We start from the raw sequence: 16,907 nt of genomic DNA on the forward strand, positions 1-16,907 counted from the left end.
AAAGGAAAGATTTAATGAAATTCCAGATATGAGTTTTATGCAACTTGATGTGAATTATAATCAAATGGCCTTTCTCCTACTAACTATAGGGGATATAGTTTATTGTCTCCCACAATCCTTTGAAATTTATTTAATGATGAAATCTTCTGCTGCCTCTAGATGAAAATTCAGAGTCCCACATTTCTTTCTCCTCACTCTAAAACATTGTGACTTTAGACATTTTTTTTTTTTTCAATATGCAGGACTCTCACTGTTGTGGCCTCTCCCGTTGCGGAGCACAGGCTCCGGACGCGCAGGCTCAGCAGCCATGGCTCACGGGCCCAGCTGCTCCGCGGCATGTGGGATCTTCCCGGACCGGGGCACGAACCCATGTCCCCTGCATAGGCAGGCGGACTCTCAACCACTGCACCACCAGGGAAGCCCCATGACTTTAGACTTTTGACTAGTGGAGAATAAACACCCACGCCCACACCCACACCTGTCCCTCTGCAACGTGGATGTGGGACTCCCCTCAAAAACGTCTTCAAACTTTTTCCTCTTACCCTGTTTATCCACCTCTGCCTCTGTATCTCCGTATCTATTGGGTGGGCCAAAAGGTTCGTTTGATTTTTTTCCGTTAGATGGCTTTAGTAGCACTTAGTTGTCTTTAACTTCATTCGAAACAATGTTGTTAAGACTGTATGTGACAGCTGTCATATCAGCGTGCTTTAAAAAAAAAAAAAGACATCAAAATTGGTGAATTTTTGTGTATCCATTTAAATATTGAAGATGGAAGAATAAAAAGCAACAGTTTGGCATATTATGCGTTATTATTTCAAGAAAGGTAAAAATGCAACAGAAACACACAAAAAGATTTGTGCAGTGTGTGGAGAAGGTGCTGTGACTGATTGAACGTGTCTAAAGTGGTTTGCGAAGTTTCTTGCTGGAGATTTCTTGCTGGATGCTGCTCCACGGTCGGGTAGACCATTTGAAGTGGACAGCGATCAAATCGAAACAATAATTGAGACGTTATACCACACGGGAGATAGCCGACGTAGTCAAGTCCGACTTATCCAAATCAAGCGTGAAAATCCTTTGCACAAGCTTGGTTATGTGAATCGCTTTGATGTTTGGGTTCCACATAAGTTAAGTGACCAAAACCTTCTTCCTTCTTGACCATATTTCCCATGCGATTCTCTACTGAAATGTAATGAAAACGTTCCATTTTAAAAACAAATTGTGACGGGCAATGAAAAGTGGATACTGTACAACTGTGTGGCACAGAAGAGATCACGGGGCAAGTGAAATGAATCACCACCAACTATGCCAAAGGCACGTCTTCATCCAGAGAAGGTGATGCTGTGTATGTGGTGGGATTGGAAGGGAGTCCTCTATTATGAGCTTCTTCCAGAAAACCAAACAATTAATTAATTCCAACAAGTATTGCTCCCAGTAGACCAACTGAAAGCTGCACTCAATGAAAAGTGTCCAGAATTAGTCAACAGAAAACGCATAATCTTCTATCAAGATAACGCAAGACTACACATTTCTTTGATGACCAGGCAAAAATTGTTACAGCTTGGCTGGGAAGTTCTGATTCATCCGCCGTATTCACCAGACATTGCACCTTCAGATTTCCATTGATTTAGGTCTTTACAAAATTCTCGTAATGGAAAAAATTTCGATTCCCTGGAAGACTGTAAAAGGTACCTGGAACAGTTCTTTGCTCAAAAAGATAAAAAGTTTTGGATAGATGGAATTATGAAGTTGCCTGAAAAATGGCAGAAGGTAGTGGAGCAAAAGGGTGAATATGTTGTTCAATGAAGTTCTTGGCGAAAAGGAAAGCTGTGTCTTTTATTTTTACTTAAAAAAACGAAGGCATTTTTTGGCCCACCCAATATATTTAGTGGGTAAGGGCTTGAGAGTCTTGTTTTATCATCTTGTTGGGGTTTTTTTGCGGCACGCGGGCCTTTCACTGTCGTGGCCTCTCCCGTTGCGGAGCCCAGGCTCCGGACGCGCAGGCTCAGTGGCCATGGCTCACGGGCACAGCCGCTCCGTGGCATGTGGGATCTTCCCGGACTGGGGCACGAACCCATGTCCCCTGCATCGGCAGGCGGACTCTCAACCACTGCGACACCAGGGAAGCCCTGTTTTATCATCTTGATTCATTCTGTATGTACTCTATCTAAATGATAATGATCTTTTGGTTCTTCAGCTAAAACTTCCATTTTAGCACCTTGTCACACATTTCAAAATATTAACTGCTATAAAATTTCATTACTTCTATTATGATAATCTGTCTGTTTCACAGTTTTGCTTGAGACTGACCCAGAATTATGTTGACACTTTTTGTACTCCCTGCAGCATGGAGCTCAATAGTAAATTTTAGAAAGTGCCCATTAAATATATTTTGAGCTAACTTGATAGAAAATAGAAATCTACTCATTTTGATCTTTAGTTTCAGGTGCAGCATTATGTCTCTCAGAGTCTGGTAACCCTGGGAAGTTGCAGCTTGTTGAGAAAATCTATAATATCTCTGCTTCTGTCAGAAGTAAACAGCTTCGCTGATGATCTGGGCGCCATCAATCAGGTACATATAACTTGGCACTGTAACTTTCATTTATAGTTAATGCAGCTGTAGACTTTTCTTTCCCTTTCTCCTCCCCTCTCTTTTTGCCAGGCTGATATTTTAGTCGTTACCTTATTTCTAACGTACATGAATACTGTTGCTGCCTGCTGAAATTACAGAAAGGTATTTTCAGAAAATAGTTTTCAAAATAATGCCATTTTATCGTCCTTACTGGTATATATGTGCCACAGGTGTCACTAGTGATGGCAAAGGAATGGCCTTAAACCTCTCCAAGAAGGCAGTGTGTTCCTAAAGCAAAGCAGTGAGAGAAAAGTGAACAGGAGAGGATGATAAATGGAGAACAGCCTCTGCCCAGTGGTTCTTATTCCTAATTGCTCATGACACTCATGTGGCTAACTGTAAATATTCTGTTGCCAAGCCATATGCCAGTCCAATTAAATGGAGGTCTGTGGGGTTAAGACGCAGGTATTGGTACTGTTAAAGTTCTCCAGGTGATTCCAGTGTGCAACCAAGGTTGAAAACAATGCTCTTTTATCTGTGCAAACTCTTATGTCACTGCTGACAAATGAGTCTAAGAAACAGAAGTCATTCCCATGTTCTAATGTTGACAGTGGCATATTACGTGTTCACTTTCTCAGCTCACTTAATATTATTCTTTCTGTGGTTAGAATTAAACACAAATAAAGGAAACCAGAGACAGAAATGTTTTGGTAAAGAGAAAAAATAAGAGAAATATATATTTATATAATATTAAATGCTTTTAACCAAGTTCTTACACCTAAGTTCTCTATATTTAATAACATATTCCAAAATATTATATAATCTACTTGAATTCAATCAGTGTCATGGTAAATCATCTAGTCAGCAGTTTTTCAAGTGACTGTTAAATGGTGAACCCTTGTAAGAGCTCTGTAGATGTATTTTTTTTTTTTAATTAATTAATTAATTTATTTATCTTTGGCTGTGTTGGGTCTTTGTTTCTGTGTGAGGGCTTTCTCTAGTTGCGGTGAGCGGGGGCCACTCTTCATCGCGGTGCGCGGGCCTCTCACTGTCGCGGCCTCTCTCGTTGCGGAGCACGGGCTCCAGATGCGCAGGCTCAGTAGTTGTGGCTCACGGGCCTAGTTGCTCCGCGGCATGTGGGATCTTCCCAGACCAGGGCTCGAACCCGTGTCCCCTGCATCGGCAGGCGGACTCTCAACCACTGCACCACCAGGGAAGCCCCTGTAGATGTATTTTTAAAAGGTAGTTTTTACTGATCTCAAGGAGCTAAAAATCCATTTGAGAAAGAAATAAGGCACATTTACTAGTGGAAAAAAAACAGTGAAGTGTTAAAATGCATGGTGCCGTTTGTAGGAGCTCCAAGATCAAGGAAGTGATCAAGGTAGGTTGCAAGTCCCTGAAAAGATTTCATGAAAAAGGAACAGCTTGAAAAATGGATTTGAATTGAAAAGGAGAGAATACATAATGTTGAGGCGCTGGGTGTTAGTTTTAAAAAGTGTGCTCAGAATTCTGAGGAAACAAGGTAAGGTCATGGCATTAAAAATAGGAAGCAATATGGGAAATTAGTTTGATGGAATCAGATTTGTGTGGAAAATAACAAAACACAGAAAAGAAAATTTTATTTACATATGCTCACTTAATTTTTACCAAAATACATGAAGTAGTTATATTATTTACCTAGTTTATAGATAAAGAAGTCAAGCCTTAGAGCAGTCAAGCAACTTGACCAAGGTTGCAGAAAGAACATATGCTAAGAGCCATAATTCAGACCCAGGCATTCTGATTGTTAAGCCACTTTAGAATAAGAGTAACAATAACACAACAACAAGAACTAGTTTTTGGCGGGTAATATGTGTTATGCTTTACCCGAATTGTCCCATTCAATCCTTTTAGTAACCCTTCAAGATACTAGTATCCTTGTTTAAAGACAAGGAAACTGTTCATCACCATTCTTAACAATGGATAACAGAATTCACTCCAGCCAATTTAAGCAGAAAAGGATACATGAATAGCTATGGAATAGTTGAAGAAGAGACTAGGCCGTACTTTCACGAATGACCTCCGCAACTACCCAGCTGAATAGGAATAGGCTCCAAAGGAATTGCTGCCTTTGCTGTCATGACCAGGAAGCTGCCTGCTGACTCAAGGAGCTACTACTACAGACACAGCGTCCATAAAACAGTCCTGCTACAAGGCACAACAGCCAGATATATGCCCTGTGTTGTCCAGTCTCACTGTGTGATTCAGTTTCAACTAATTCAGTTTTTGTGAGTGCGTTTATTTCTAAGCCAACAACATATTCAGAACCCTAGCATCAAGGAAGTACAGAAAATGTAGTTTTATGCTTTTTCAGCTTCTTTACTCTAAAAGGATGATAGAATGACTAATGATGTAGTCAGTCCAAGGTGTCTATCACATGTAAGGCTCAGAAATTCAGTAACATGGTGGTAAGAGATGGCGTCAGAATAGGAGGGAATACAGGGCAAAGGGTGTGAATGCAGGGAAGCCATTTATTCGGGACTCTCAATGTAATAAGTCTTCCACAAGCAGGAGTAGAAATAACCACTTGTATATAAGAAGTGTTATCCAAAGGAGTCAAGAAAAGATTTAATGTGAAGGAGAGAGAAGAATCATTGCAAAAATTAATATTATAAAACTAAGAGATAGGAAAAATATCACTAAGAAGAATTAGGTAAATGGGAAGCAATGCTTCTTTGTGAGCAGAAAAAATTGAGTTTGTATATATTGAATATGAGGAAACATTGAAGTAATCTAAATATAGGCAGATGGAAATATGAAATTAAAACTTGAGGGAAAGGAGGGGACATACATAAAAATTAGGGGAATATCACTATATGGCAATCATGAAATCATAGTCAGAAAGAGAACAGGGACTCAGGGAAAAGTACTGTGGAATGGGAGAGGCAGATGTACAAACAAGGAAAGAAGACAAGCTTTATTGTAATATTAGATGTTAGCTGACTATTATAAATGTCAGGCTTAAATGATTTAATTTTTCATCAGATATAAACAGTAATATATATTATATGTAATATGGATTATGCAAAAAAATCTAATAAATATTGAAGTCATATTTTTTGACTTTCCAGTTTTCTTTATGTCTCTTAGACATAGTCTTATTGTTGGACATACAGGTCATTGCTGTATACATTTTGACCTCTGATATAAAACTTAACATTAACCATTTTCTGAAACTGATTCATGGAGATACATTTCAGAAGTTGACTTGATTGCATTAACTGCATTCAACTCTTATTGGTGATTTGCATCTCAAACTTGCATATTAAGATGACTTTTTGGAAAAAGCATAATAAAATGTCTAATTATTTTTAAAAAATAAAATTTCTTGGAACTTATTTAAAAGTATTTAAAAAGTCATAAAGTTCATTGTTAACAGAGTAGCCTTCCCAATGTAAACAGCTAAAACTCTGGAAAAATTTATGACTTAGTGAATTTCAGACAATAGGCAGTACAGAATTGCAATTGCTAAAATAAGGGAAGCGAACTGTGTGAGCCCCGTGATTGCCTTGACTTTGGGCCTGGAGGCCCTTTCCGGACTGTGGCACAGGTGAAGCCTAGCCAAGTCCCAGCAGTCTCACTGAACTGATGGGGCAGAGACTGGAGTTCCAGAGAACTGATGCAGAGAATTTCTGGATCAGAGTCATGGAGAGAAGAAAACCCTGAAAAGAAGAACGCAGGAAATTTGAACAGAGGTTTTCTGCATCATTTGTTGAATACTAAGCTGCACATGTGTAGGAGGACACTGAGAGAAAAACTACTCAGGAAAGAAGTATTACAAAGAAATTTTGAGCTGCATAATGGCCAGACCTCACACAGTGCTTGGGACCATCCAGATTCTATCCGCATATAATGGCAAGATCTCACTTAATAAGGCATTCAGTAGAGACCTTAAAATGTTACAACTTAGCAGTACAGTACTTTACAGTCCTAGGGAAAGGCTATGCTGCAGGGATTCTAACAGAGCTTGGAAACACACCTTGAAGATTCTTGCCGATTCACAGCTAGATTCGCTGCCTGCTGGAACAACATAATACAGAAGCTCAACAATATGATATCATTAATGTCTACGTCCATTCAGACGTCACGCATGTGAAAAAGAAAGAATGTGTAACTCATAGCCATGAGAAAAAGCATCAGTTAATAGAAATAGAACCAGAAATGACAGAAATAGTGGAATCAGCATATAAGGACAAAGACAGTTATTTATGTATATATACATACGTACACACACACACACATATATATGTGTGTTAAAAGAAAAATGAAAAAAAACCCCACAGAATGGGAGAAACTGTTTGCAAATGATGTGACTGATAAGGGGTTAATATCCAACGTATATAAATAGCTCATAAAAGTCAACATCAAAAAAACCAAACAACTGGAATAAAAATATGGGCAGAAGAACTGAATAGACATTTTTCCAAAGAGGAAATGCAGATGGTCAACAGGCACATGAAAAGGTGCTCAACATAGCTAATCATCAGGGAAATTCAAATCAAAACCACAGTTAGATATTGTCTCACACCTGTCAGACAGGCCATCATCAAAAAGACAAGTAACTAATGTTGGTGAGGATGTGGAGGAAAGAGAACCCTCGTGCACGGTTGGTGGGAATGTAAATTGGTGCAGCCACTATAGAAAACAGTATGGAGGATTCTTAAAAAACTAAAAATAAAACTACCATATAACCCCCCTGGGTATATATCTGAAAAACAATAATTAGAAAAGATACATGCACCCCAATGCTCATAACAGTATTATTTATAATTGCTGAGTTATGGAAGCAACCTAAGTGTTCAGCAAGAGATGAATGGATAAAGATGTGATCTCATACACACACACACACACACACACACACACACACACACACACACACTAGAATACCATTCAGCAATAAAAAAAGAATAAAATTTTACCGTTTGCAGCAACATGAATGGACTTGGAGAAGATTATGTTAAGTGAAATAAGACAGAGAAAGACAGATATGATATCACTTAATCTAAAAATACAACAGGGAGGGACCTTCAAGATGGTGGAGGAGTAAGACGTGGAGATCACCTTCCTCCCCACAGATACATCAGAAATACATCTACATGTGGAACAACTCCTACAGAACACCTACTGAATGCTGGCAGAAGACCTCAGACTTCCCAAAAGGCAAGAAACTCCCCACGTACCTGGGTAGGGCAAAAGAACAAAGAATAAACAGAGACAAAAGAATAGGGACAGGACATGCACCAGTGGGAGGGAACTGCGAAAGAGGAAAGGTTTCCACACACTAGGAAGCCCCTTCACTGGCAGAGAGGGGGTGGGCAGGGGGAAAGTTCAGAGCCACGGAGGGCAGCACAGCAACAGGGGTGCAGAGAGCAAAGCACAGAGGATCCATGCTGGCCAGCACTCACCAGCCTGAGAGGCTTGTCTGCTCACCCACCGGGGCGGGCGGGGGCTGGGAGCTGAGGCTCGGGCTTCGGAGATGAGACCCCAGGGAAAGGACTAGGGTTGGCTGCGTGAATACAGCCTGAAGGGGACTAGTGCACCACAGCTAGCCAGGAGGGAGTCCAGGAAAAAGTCTTGACCTTCCTAAGAGGCAAGAGACCATTGTTTCAGGGTGCACGAGGAGAAGGGATTCCTTCCCTGTCTGCCCACAGAAGGCAGAGCACCGCCTAAATGAGCTCCAGAGATGGTCGCGAGCCGCGGCCATCAGGTCAAAACCCAGAGACAGGCATGAAATGCTAATGCTGCTACTGCCGCCACCAAGAAGCCTGTGTGCGAGCACAGGTCACTATCCACACCTCCCCTCCAGGGAGCCTGTGCAGCCCGCCACTGCCAGGGTCCCATGATCCAGGGACAACTTCTCTGGGAGAACACACTGTGTGCCTCAGGCTGTTGAAATTCACTCTGGCCTCTGCTGCCACAGGCTTGCCCTGCATTCCGTACCCCTCCCTGCCCCCGGCCTGATTGAGTCAGAGCCCCCTAATCAGCTGCTGCTTTAACCCCATCCTGTCTGGGTGGGAACAGAAGCCTGAGGGCAACCTACATGCAGAGGCGGGGCCAAAACGAAAGCTGAACCCCAGGAGCTGTGCAAACAAAGAAGAGAAAGGGAAATCTCTCCCAGCAGCCTCAGGAGCAGCAGATTAAATCCCCAGTCAACTTGATGTACCCTGCATATGTGGAATACCTGAATAGACAATGGATCAACCCAAAATGGAGGCAGTAGACTTTGGGAGCAACTGTAGACTTGTGGTTTGCTGTCAGCGACTGACGTGTTTCTGATTTTTATGTTAATCTTAATATAGTTTTTAGCGCTTGTTATCACTGGTGGATTTGTTTATTCATTTGGTTGCTCTCTTCTTTTTTTTAATTATTTTTTTCTTTGACTAATTTTTAAATTTTACTTATCTTTTGAAATTTTTTTTATTTTTCTTTCATTTTTTCTCGCTATTCTTCTGAGCCGTGTGGCTGACAGGGTCTTGTTGCTCCACCCTGGTGTCAGGCCTGAGCCTCTGAGGTGAGAAAACCAAGTTCAGGACATTGGACCACCAGAGACCTCCCAGCCCCACATAATATAAATCGGTGAGACAGGTCTCCCAGAGACCTCTGTCTCAATGCTAAGACCCAGCTCCACCCAACAACCAGCAAGTTCCAGTGCTGGATGCCCCATGCCAAACAACGAGCAAGACAGGAACACAACCCCACCCATTAGCAGAGAGGCTGCCTAAAATCATACTAAGTTCACAGACACCTCAAAACACAGCAACGGACCCAGCCCTGCCCACCAGAAAGACAAGGCCAGCCCTACCCACCGGAACACAGACACCAGTCTCTTCCACCAGGAAGTCTACACAAGCCACTGAACCAACCTTACCCACTGGAGGCAAACACCAAAAACAACAGGAACTATGAACTGGCAGCCTGTGAAAAGGAGACCCCAAACACAGTAAGTTAAGCAAAATGAAAAGACAGAGAAATATGCAGTATGTGAAGGAGCAAGGTAAAAACCCACCAGACCAAACAAATGAAGAGGAAATAGGCAGTCTACCTGAAAAAGAATTCAGAGTAATGATAGTAAAGATGATGCAAAATCTTGGAACTAGAATGGAGAAAATACAAGAAACGTTTAACAAGGACCTAGAAGAACTAAAGAGTAAACAAACAATGATGAACAACGCAATAAATGAAGTTAAAAATTCTCTAGAAGGAAGCAAGAGCAGAATAACTGAGGCAGAAGAATAGATAAGTAACCTGGAAGATAAAATAGTGGATATAACTACCACAGAGCAGAATAAAGGAAAAAGAATGAAAAGAATTTAGGACAATCTCAGAGACCTCTGGGACAACATTAAACATACCAACATTCAAATTGTAGGGGTCCCAGAAGAAGAAGAGAAAAAGAAAGGGTCTGGGAAACTATATGAAGAAATTATACTTCAAAACTTCCCTAATATGGGGAAGGAAATAGTCAATCAACTCTAGGAAGTGCAGAAAGTCCCATGCAGGATATATCCAAGGAGAAACATGCCAAGACACATATTAATCAAACTATCAAAAATTAAATACAAGGAAAAATACTAAAAGCAGCAAGGGAAAAGCAATAAATAACATACAAGGGAATCACCATAAGGTTAACAGCTTCTGTTTCAGCAAAAACTCTGCAAGCCAGAATGGAGTGGCAGGACATATTTAAAATGATGAAAGGGAAAAACCTACAACCAAGATTATTCTGCCCAGCAAGAATCTCATTTAGATTTGACGGAGAAATTAAAATCTTTACAGACAAGCAAAAGCTAAGAGAATTCAGCACCAGCAAACCAGCTTTACAACAAATGCTAAAGGAACTTCTCTAGGCAGAAAACACAAAAGAGGGAAAATACCTATGAAAAATAACCCAAAACAATTAAGAAAATGGTAATAAGAACATACATGTTGATAATTACCTTAAATGTAAATAGAATAAATGCTCCAACCAAAAGACATAGACTGGCTGAATGGCTACAAAATCAAGACCCATATATATAGTGTCTACAGGAGACCCACTTCAGACCTAGGAACACATACAGATTGAAATTGAGAGTACGGAAAAAGATATTCCATGCAAATGGAAATCAAAAGAAACCTGGAGTAGCAATTCTCATATCAGACAAAATAGACTTTTAAATAAAGACTATTACAAGAGATGAAGAAGGACACTACATAATGATCAAGGGATCAATCCAACCAGAAGATATAACAATTGTAAATATTTATGCACCCATCATAGGAGCACTTCAATACATAAGGCAAAGGCTAACAGCCATAAAAGGGGAAATTGACAGTAACACAGTAATAGTAGGGGACTTTAACAACCCACTTTCACCAATGGACAGATCATCCAAAATGAAAGTACATAAGGAAACACAAGCTTTAAATGACACATTAAACAAGATAGAGTTAATTGATATTTATAGTACATTCCATCCAAAAACAACAGAATACACATTCTTCTCAAGTGCTCATGGAACATTCTCCCGGATAGATCACATCTTGGGTCACAAATCAAGCCTTGGTAAATTTAAGAAATTTGAAATCGTATCAAATAATCTTTTCCGACCACAGTGCTATGAGACTAGATATCAATTAGAGGAAAAAATACAAACACATGGAGGCTAAACAATACCCTACTTAATAACCAAGAGATCACTGAGGAAATCAAAAAATACCTAGATGCAAATGACAATGAAAGCACGGCGACCCAAAACCTATGGGATGCAGCAAAAGCAGTTCTAAGTGGGAAGTTCATAGCAATACAATCACACCTCAAGAAACAAGAAAAATCTCAAATAAACAACAGAACCTTACACCTAAAGCAGCTAGAGAAGGAAGAACAAAAACCCCCCAAAGTTAGCAGAAGGAAAGAAATCATAAAGATCAGATCAAAAACAAATGAAAAAGAAATGAAGAAAACAATACCAAAGATCAATAAAACTAAAGCTGGTTCTTTGACAAGATAAACAAAGTTGATAAACCATAAGCCAGACTCATCAAGAAAAAAAAGGGAGAAGACTCAAATCCACAAAATTAGAAATGAAAAAGGAGAAGTAACAACTGACACTGCAGAAATACAAAGACTCCTGAGGGATTACTACAAGCAACTATATGCCAATAAGATGGACAACCTGGAAAAAATGGACAAATTCTTAGTAAAGCACAACCTTATGGACTGAACCAGGAAGAAACAGAAAATATAAACAGACCAGTCACAAGCACTGAAATTGAGACTGTGATTAAAAATCCTCCAGCAAACAAAAGCCCAGGACCAGATGGCTTCACAGGCAAATTGTATCAAACATTTAGCGAAGAGCTAATACCTATCCTTCTCAAACTCTTCCAAAATAGAGCAGAGGGAGGAACTCATTCTGCTAGTTCCTCTAGCAAAACACTAGTAGAACAGGATCCAACAGCACGTTAAAAGGATCATACACCATGATCAGGTGGGGTTTATCCCACAAATGGAAGGATTCTTCAATATAAGCAAATCAGTCAATATGATACACCATATTAACAAACTGAAGGATAAGAGCCATATGATAATCTCAATAGATGCAGAAAAAGCTTTCAACAAAATTCAACATCCATTTATGATAAAAACTGTCCAGAAAGTGGGCATAGAGGGAACTTACCTCAACATAATAACGGCCATATATGACAAACCCATAGCCAACATCATTTTCAATGGTGAAAACCTGAAAGCATTTCCTCTAAAATCAGGAACAAGACAAGTATGCCCACTTTCACCACTGTTATTCCACATCTTTTTGGAAGTGTTTAGCCACAGAAATCAGAGAAGAAAAAGAAATAAAAGGAATCCAAATTAGGAAAGAAGAAGTAAAACTGTCACTTTTTGCAGTGACATGATACTATACATAGAGAATCCTAAAGATGCTACCAGAAAACTGCTACAGTAATCAATGAGTTTGGTAAAGCAGTAGGATACAAAATTAATGCACAGAAATCTCTGGCATTCCGATACACTAACGACAAAAAATCTGAAAGAGAAATTAAGGAAACACTCCCATTTACCATTGCAACAAAAAGAATAAAATACCTAGGAATAGAGCTAACTAAGGAGACAAAAGACCTTTATGCAGAAACCTATAAGACAGTGATGAAAGAAATTAAAGACAATACAGACAGCTGGAGAGATATACCATGTTCCTGGATTGGAAGAATCAACATTGTGAAAATGACTGTAGTACCCAAAGTAATCTACAGATACAGATTCAGTGCAATCCGTATCAAACTACCATTGGCATTTTTCCTAGAACTAGAACAAAACATTTCACAATTTGTATGGAAACACAAAAGACCCCAAATAGCCAAAGCAATCTTGAGAAAGAAAAATGGAGCTGGAGGAATCAGGCTCCCTGACTTCAAATTATACTGCAAAGCTACAGTAATCAAGACCGTATGGTACTGGCACAAAAACAGAAATATAGATCAATGGAACAATATAGAAAGCCCAGAGATAAACCCACACACGTGTGGTCACCTTATCTTTCATAAAGGAGACAAGAATATACAGTGGAGAAAAGACAGCCTCTTCAATAAGTGTTGCTGGGAAATGTGGACAGGTACATGTAAAAGACTGAAATTAGAACACTCCCTAATACTATACTCAAAAATAAGCTCAGAATGGGTTAAAGACCTAAATGTAAGGCCAGACACTATAAAACTCTTAGAGGAAAACATAGGCAGAACACTCTATGACATAAATCACAGCAAGATCCTTTTTGACCCACATCCTAGAGAAATGGAAATAAAAACATAAGTAAACAAATGGGACCCAATGAAATTTAAAAGCTTTTGCACAGCAAAGGAAAACATAAACAAGACGAAAAGACAACCCTCAAAATGGGAGAAAATGTTTGCAAATGAAGCAACTGACAAAGGATTCATCTCCAAGATTTACAAGCAGCTCATGCAACTCAATATCAATAAAACAACCCAATCCAAAAATGGGCAGAAGGTCTAAATAGACATTTCTCCAAAGAAGAAACACAGATTGCCCACAAACACATGAAAGGATGTTCAACATCACTAATCATTAGAGAAATGCATATTAAAACTACAATGAGGTATCACCTCACACCGGTCAGAATAGCCATCATCAAAAACTCTACAAACAGTAAATGCTGGAGAGGGTGTGGAGAAAAGGGAACCCTCTTGCACTTTTGGTGGAAATCTAAATTGATACAGCCACTATGGAGAACAGTATGGAGTTTCCTTAAAAAACTAAACATAGAACTACCATATGATCTAGCAATCCCACTAATGGGTGTATACCCTGAGAAAACCATAATTCAAAACGAATCATGTACCACAATGTTCATTGCAGCACTGTTTACAATAGCCAGGACATGGAAGCAACCTAAGTGTCCATCAACCAATGAATGGATAAAGGTGATGTGGCACATATGTACAATGGAATATTACTCAGCCATAAAAAGAAATGAAATTGAGTTATTTGTAGTGAGGTGGATGGACCTAGAGACTGTCATACTGAGTGAAATAAGTCAGAAAGAGAAAAACAAATACCGTATGCTAGCACATATATGTGGAATCTTAAAAAAGAGAAAAAAAAAGTGGTTCCTAAGAACCTAGAGGCAGGACAGGAATAAAGACACGGAGGTAGGGAATGGACTTGACACAGGGAAGGGCAAGGGTCAGCTGGGACTAAGTGAGAGAGTAGCATTGACATATATAGTCTACCAAATGTAACATAGATAGCTAATGGGAAGCAGCTGCATCACACAGGGAGAGCAGCTCGGTGTTTTGTGACCACCTAGAGGGGTGGGATAGGGAGGGTGGGAGGGAGGGAGACGCAAGAGGGAGGGGATATGGGGATATGTGTATATATATAGCTGATTCACTTTGTTATACAGAAATAACCCAGCATTGTAAAGCAATTATACTCCAATAAAGATGTTAAAAAGAACTGAAAAAAAAAAAAAAACTAGTGAATAAAACAAAAAAGAAGCAGACTTACAGATACAGAGAACAAACTAGTGGTTACCAATCGGGAGAAGGAAGGGGTAGCAGCAGTATAGGGGTAGGAAGAAAGAAAGGGTTATTATGGGATTACATAAAATCATGTGTATGAAACTTGAAAATTGTAAAGCATTATAGAATTTAAGGAACCTTTCATTCAATTAAAAAAAGGAAAATATGGATAATAAGGAGAAAATAGGAAATTTCAACATAAATATATAAGCACTGTATACCAATAAAGCTGTTAAAAATATAATAGATAAATATAAATATGAAAAAAATTTTGACAGTAATCTCAACAATTTAGGTTAAACACACAGTCCTTGAAATTTGAAAATTATGAAAACTGACTCAAAAAGAAATAGAAAACCTAAATTACACTATGCTGATTAAATAAAGTATTTAAATTTATAAACTTTCCTACAAAGCCCAGTCCAGGACCAAATGATCATGCATTTAAGAAAGAACGAATAGCACTCTTACACAAACTCTGTTTAGAGAATGGAAGTATAGGGAACATTTCTAACTCATTTCATGACACCATAAGTACTTCAGTATCAAAAGCAGACTCACCTTGCAAGGAAAAACAAAAACAAACTCAGAATATCTCAGATGAACACAGAAGTAAAATCCTTACTGCATATTAATAGATAGAATGCTGCAGCATACAAAAAAATACTACATGATCATCAGGTGGTATTTATCCCAGGAATGCAATGTTGTTTTCTCATTCATTAACAATCAATATAATTCATAATATGAACAGAGAACCCATATCATCCGAGTATATGCAGAAAAATCAGTTGCCAAAATTCACCACCCGTTCATGATTTTTTAGAAAAAATACAAAAGTATGAATAGAAGGAAACTTCCTTAACTTAAGAAATTTTGTTTTTTATGAAAAACCTACAGATATACCAATGGTGAAAGACTAAATACTTTCCCCCCAAGATGAGAAACAAGGGAGGGATGTCCTCTCTCATCTCTTCTAGTTATCACTGTACTGGACCTCCTTGCCATTGCAGTAAGGCTGCGGTACTTTGAGAAAGGAAGAAGTAAAACTATATGTAGAATCAACATGACCAGGAACAGAGAAAATCCTAGAGTTTACCAAAAAGCTACCAAGTAGATAATCCTGCAGTAGAGCACACACATACAGCCAGTTGGTTGTAGACATATCTTCAGGTAATTCGATCAGGAAAGAATGGATCAACAATTCAATAAAAAAATGAGCAAAAGATTTAAACACATGAAAAAATATATACTAATGGACAGTAAATACATGAATAATGTGCAGCTGGATTAGTCAGAAGAGAAATACAACGGACAGTTACAAGAATGGCTAAAATTTAAAAGGCTAACAATACCAAATTCTACTGGGGTTGTAGGAAGTCAGAAATTGCTAGTGAGCACATAAAACAGACTGGAAGTTCCTCAGAAGGTCAGTCGTACGCTTACCACATGGCCTAGCAATTCAGCAGCTACGCTGACAAGAACAATTGTCTGTGAATGTTCATAGTATCTTTAATCTTGAGTATTAATCTGAAAATGCCTCATTTCCACTGACAGGAGGATCAATGAGTAAATTATCTTAAACATACTTAATAGAATATTATTCAACCATAAAATGTGTTGAGTCAGTGATGCACACAACAGCATGAATCAACCTAAAACATACTAGACTAAGAAAAATAAACCAGACCCAAAAGAACATATATGGTTTGACTAAATTTCTAATAAGTTCTGAAACAGGCAAAATTAATGTATGGCAGAATGCCATATGACAGTACATACATATGACAGTATGCCACAGTAGTGCTTGATTCGAAGGTGGGCCTGGGATTGACTAAAAAGGGACAGGAAGGACTGGCGTGTGCTTACAGGGGCGCCTGCAAGTGTCACAGCTCATCAAAACAGGCACTGTGAAGTTCTGGGCATTCCACTGTGTGTAAACTATACCTCAATTAAAATACATTCTTTGAAATTTAAGAGTTTTTTCTGAATCCAAAATAACTATAATAACATAATTTTCTCAGTGCTTTTATAAAGTGAGTGCTTTAGCTCACTTTAAAGACTTTATTTCTTTGTTGATTTCATAACGAATGCAAAGATGTCACCAAGGACTTCATGAGAAACAATTCTACATTTTAGTGATAGAAAGTTTTCTAAGTGGTCATTAAGTCAAAAACTATAAATATATATAATTCAGTGGATATGAATCTGATTCAATTTCCAATGTATTTGTATATCAGAAGCAGGAGAGATCCTGTTT

At 38.9% G+C, this 16,907-nt stretch overlaps 1 protein-coding gene across 1 annotated transcript in view; it reads left to right on the forward strand.

The window, feature by feature from the left end:
* The window catches only part of MEI4 (meiotic double-stranded break formation protein 4), a 194,375-nt gene that overhangs the window by 126,420 nt on the left and 51,048 nt on the right, over positions 1 to 16,907 (forward strand). Inside the window, exon 3 of the mRNA XM_024757445.1 lies at positions 2,438 to 2,569. Coding sequence (XP_024613213.1) covers positions 2,438 to 2,569 — 132 coding nt within the window. The remainder of the gene's footprint in view (positions 1 to 2,437; positions 2,570 to 16,907) is intronic.

The sequence above is a fragment of the Neophocaena asiaeorientalis genome, unplaced genomic scaffold, assembly GCF_003031525.2.
Source record: "Neophocaena asiaeorientalis asiaeorientalis breed wild unplaced genomic scaffold, Neophocaena_asiaeorientalis_V1.1 scaffold253, whole genome shotgun sequence".
NCBI classification, from domain to species: domain Eukaryota; kingdom Metazoa; phylum Chordata; class Mammalia; order Artiodactyla; family Phocoenidae; genus Neophocaena; species Neophocaena asiaeorientalis.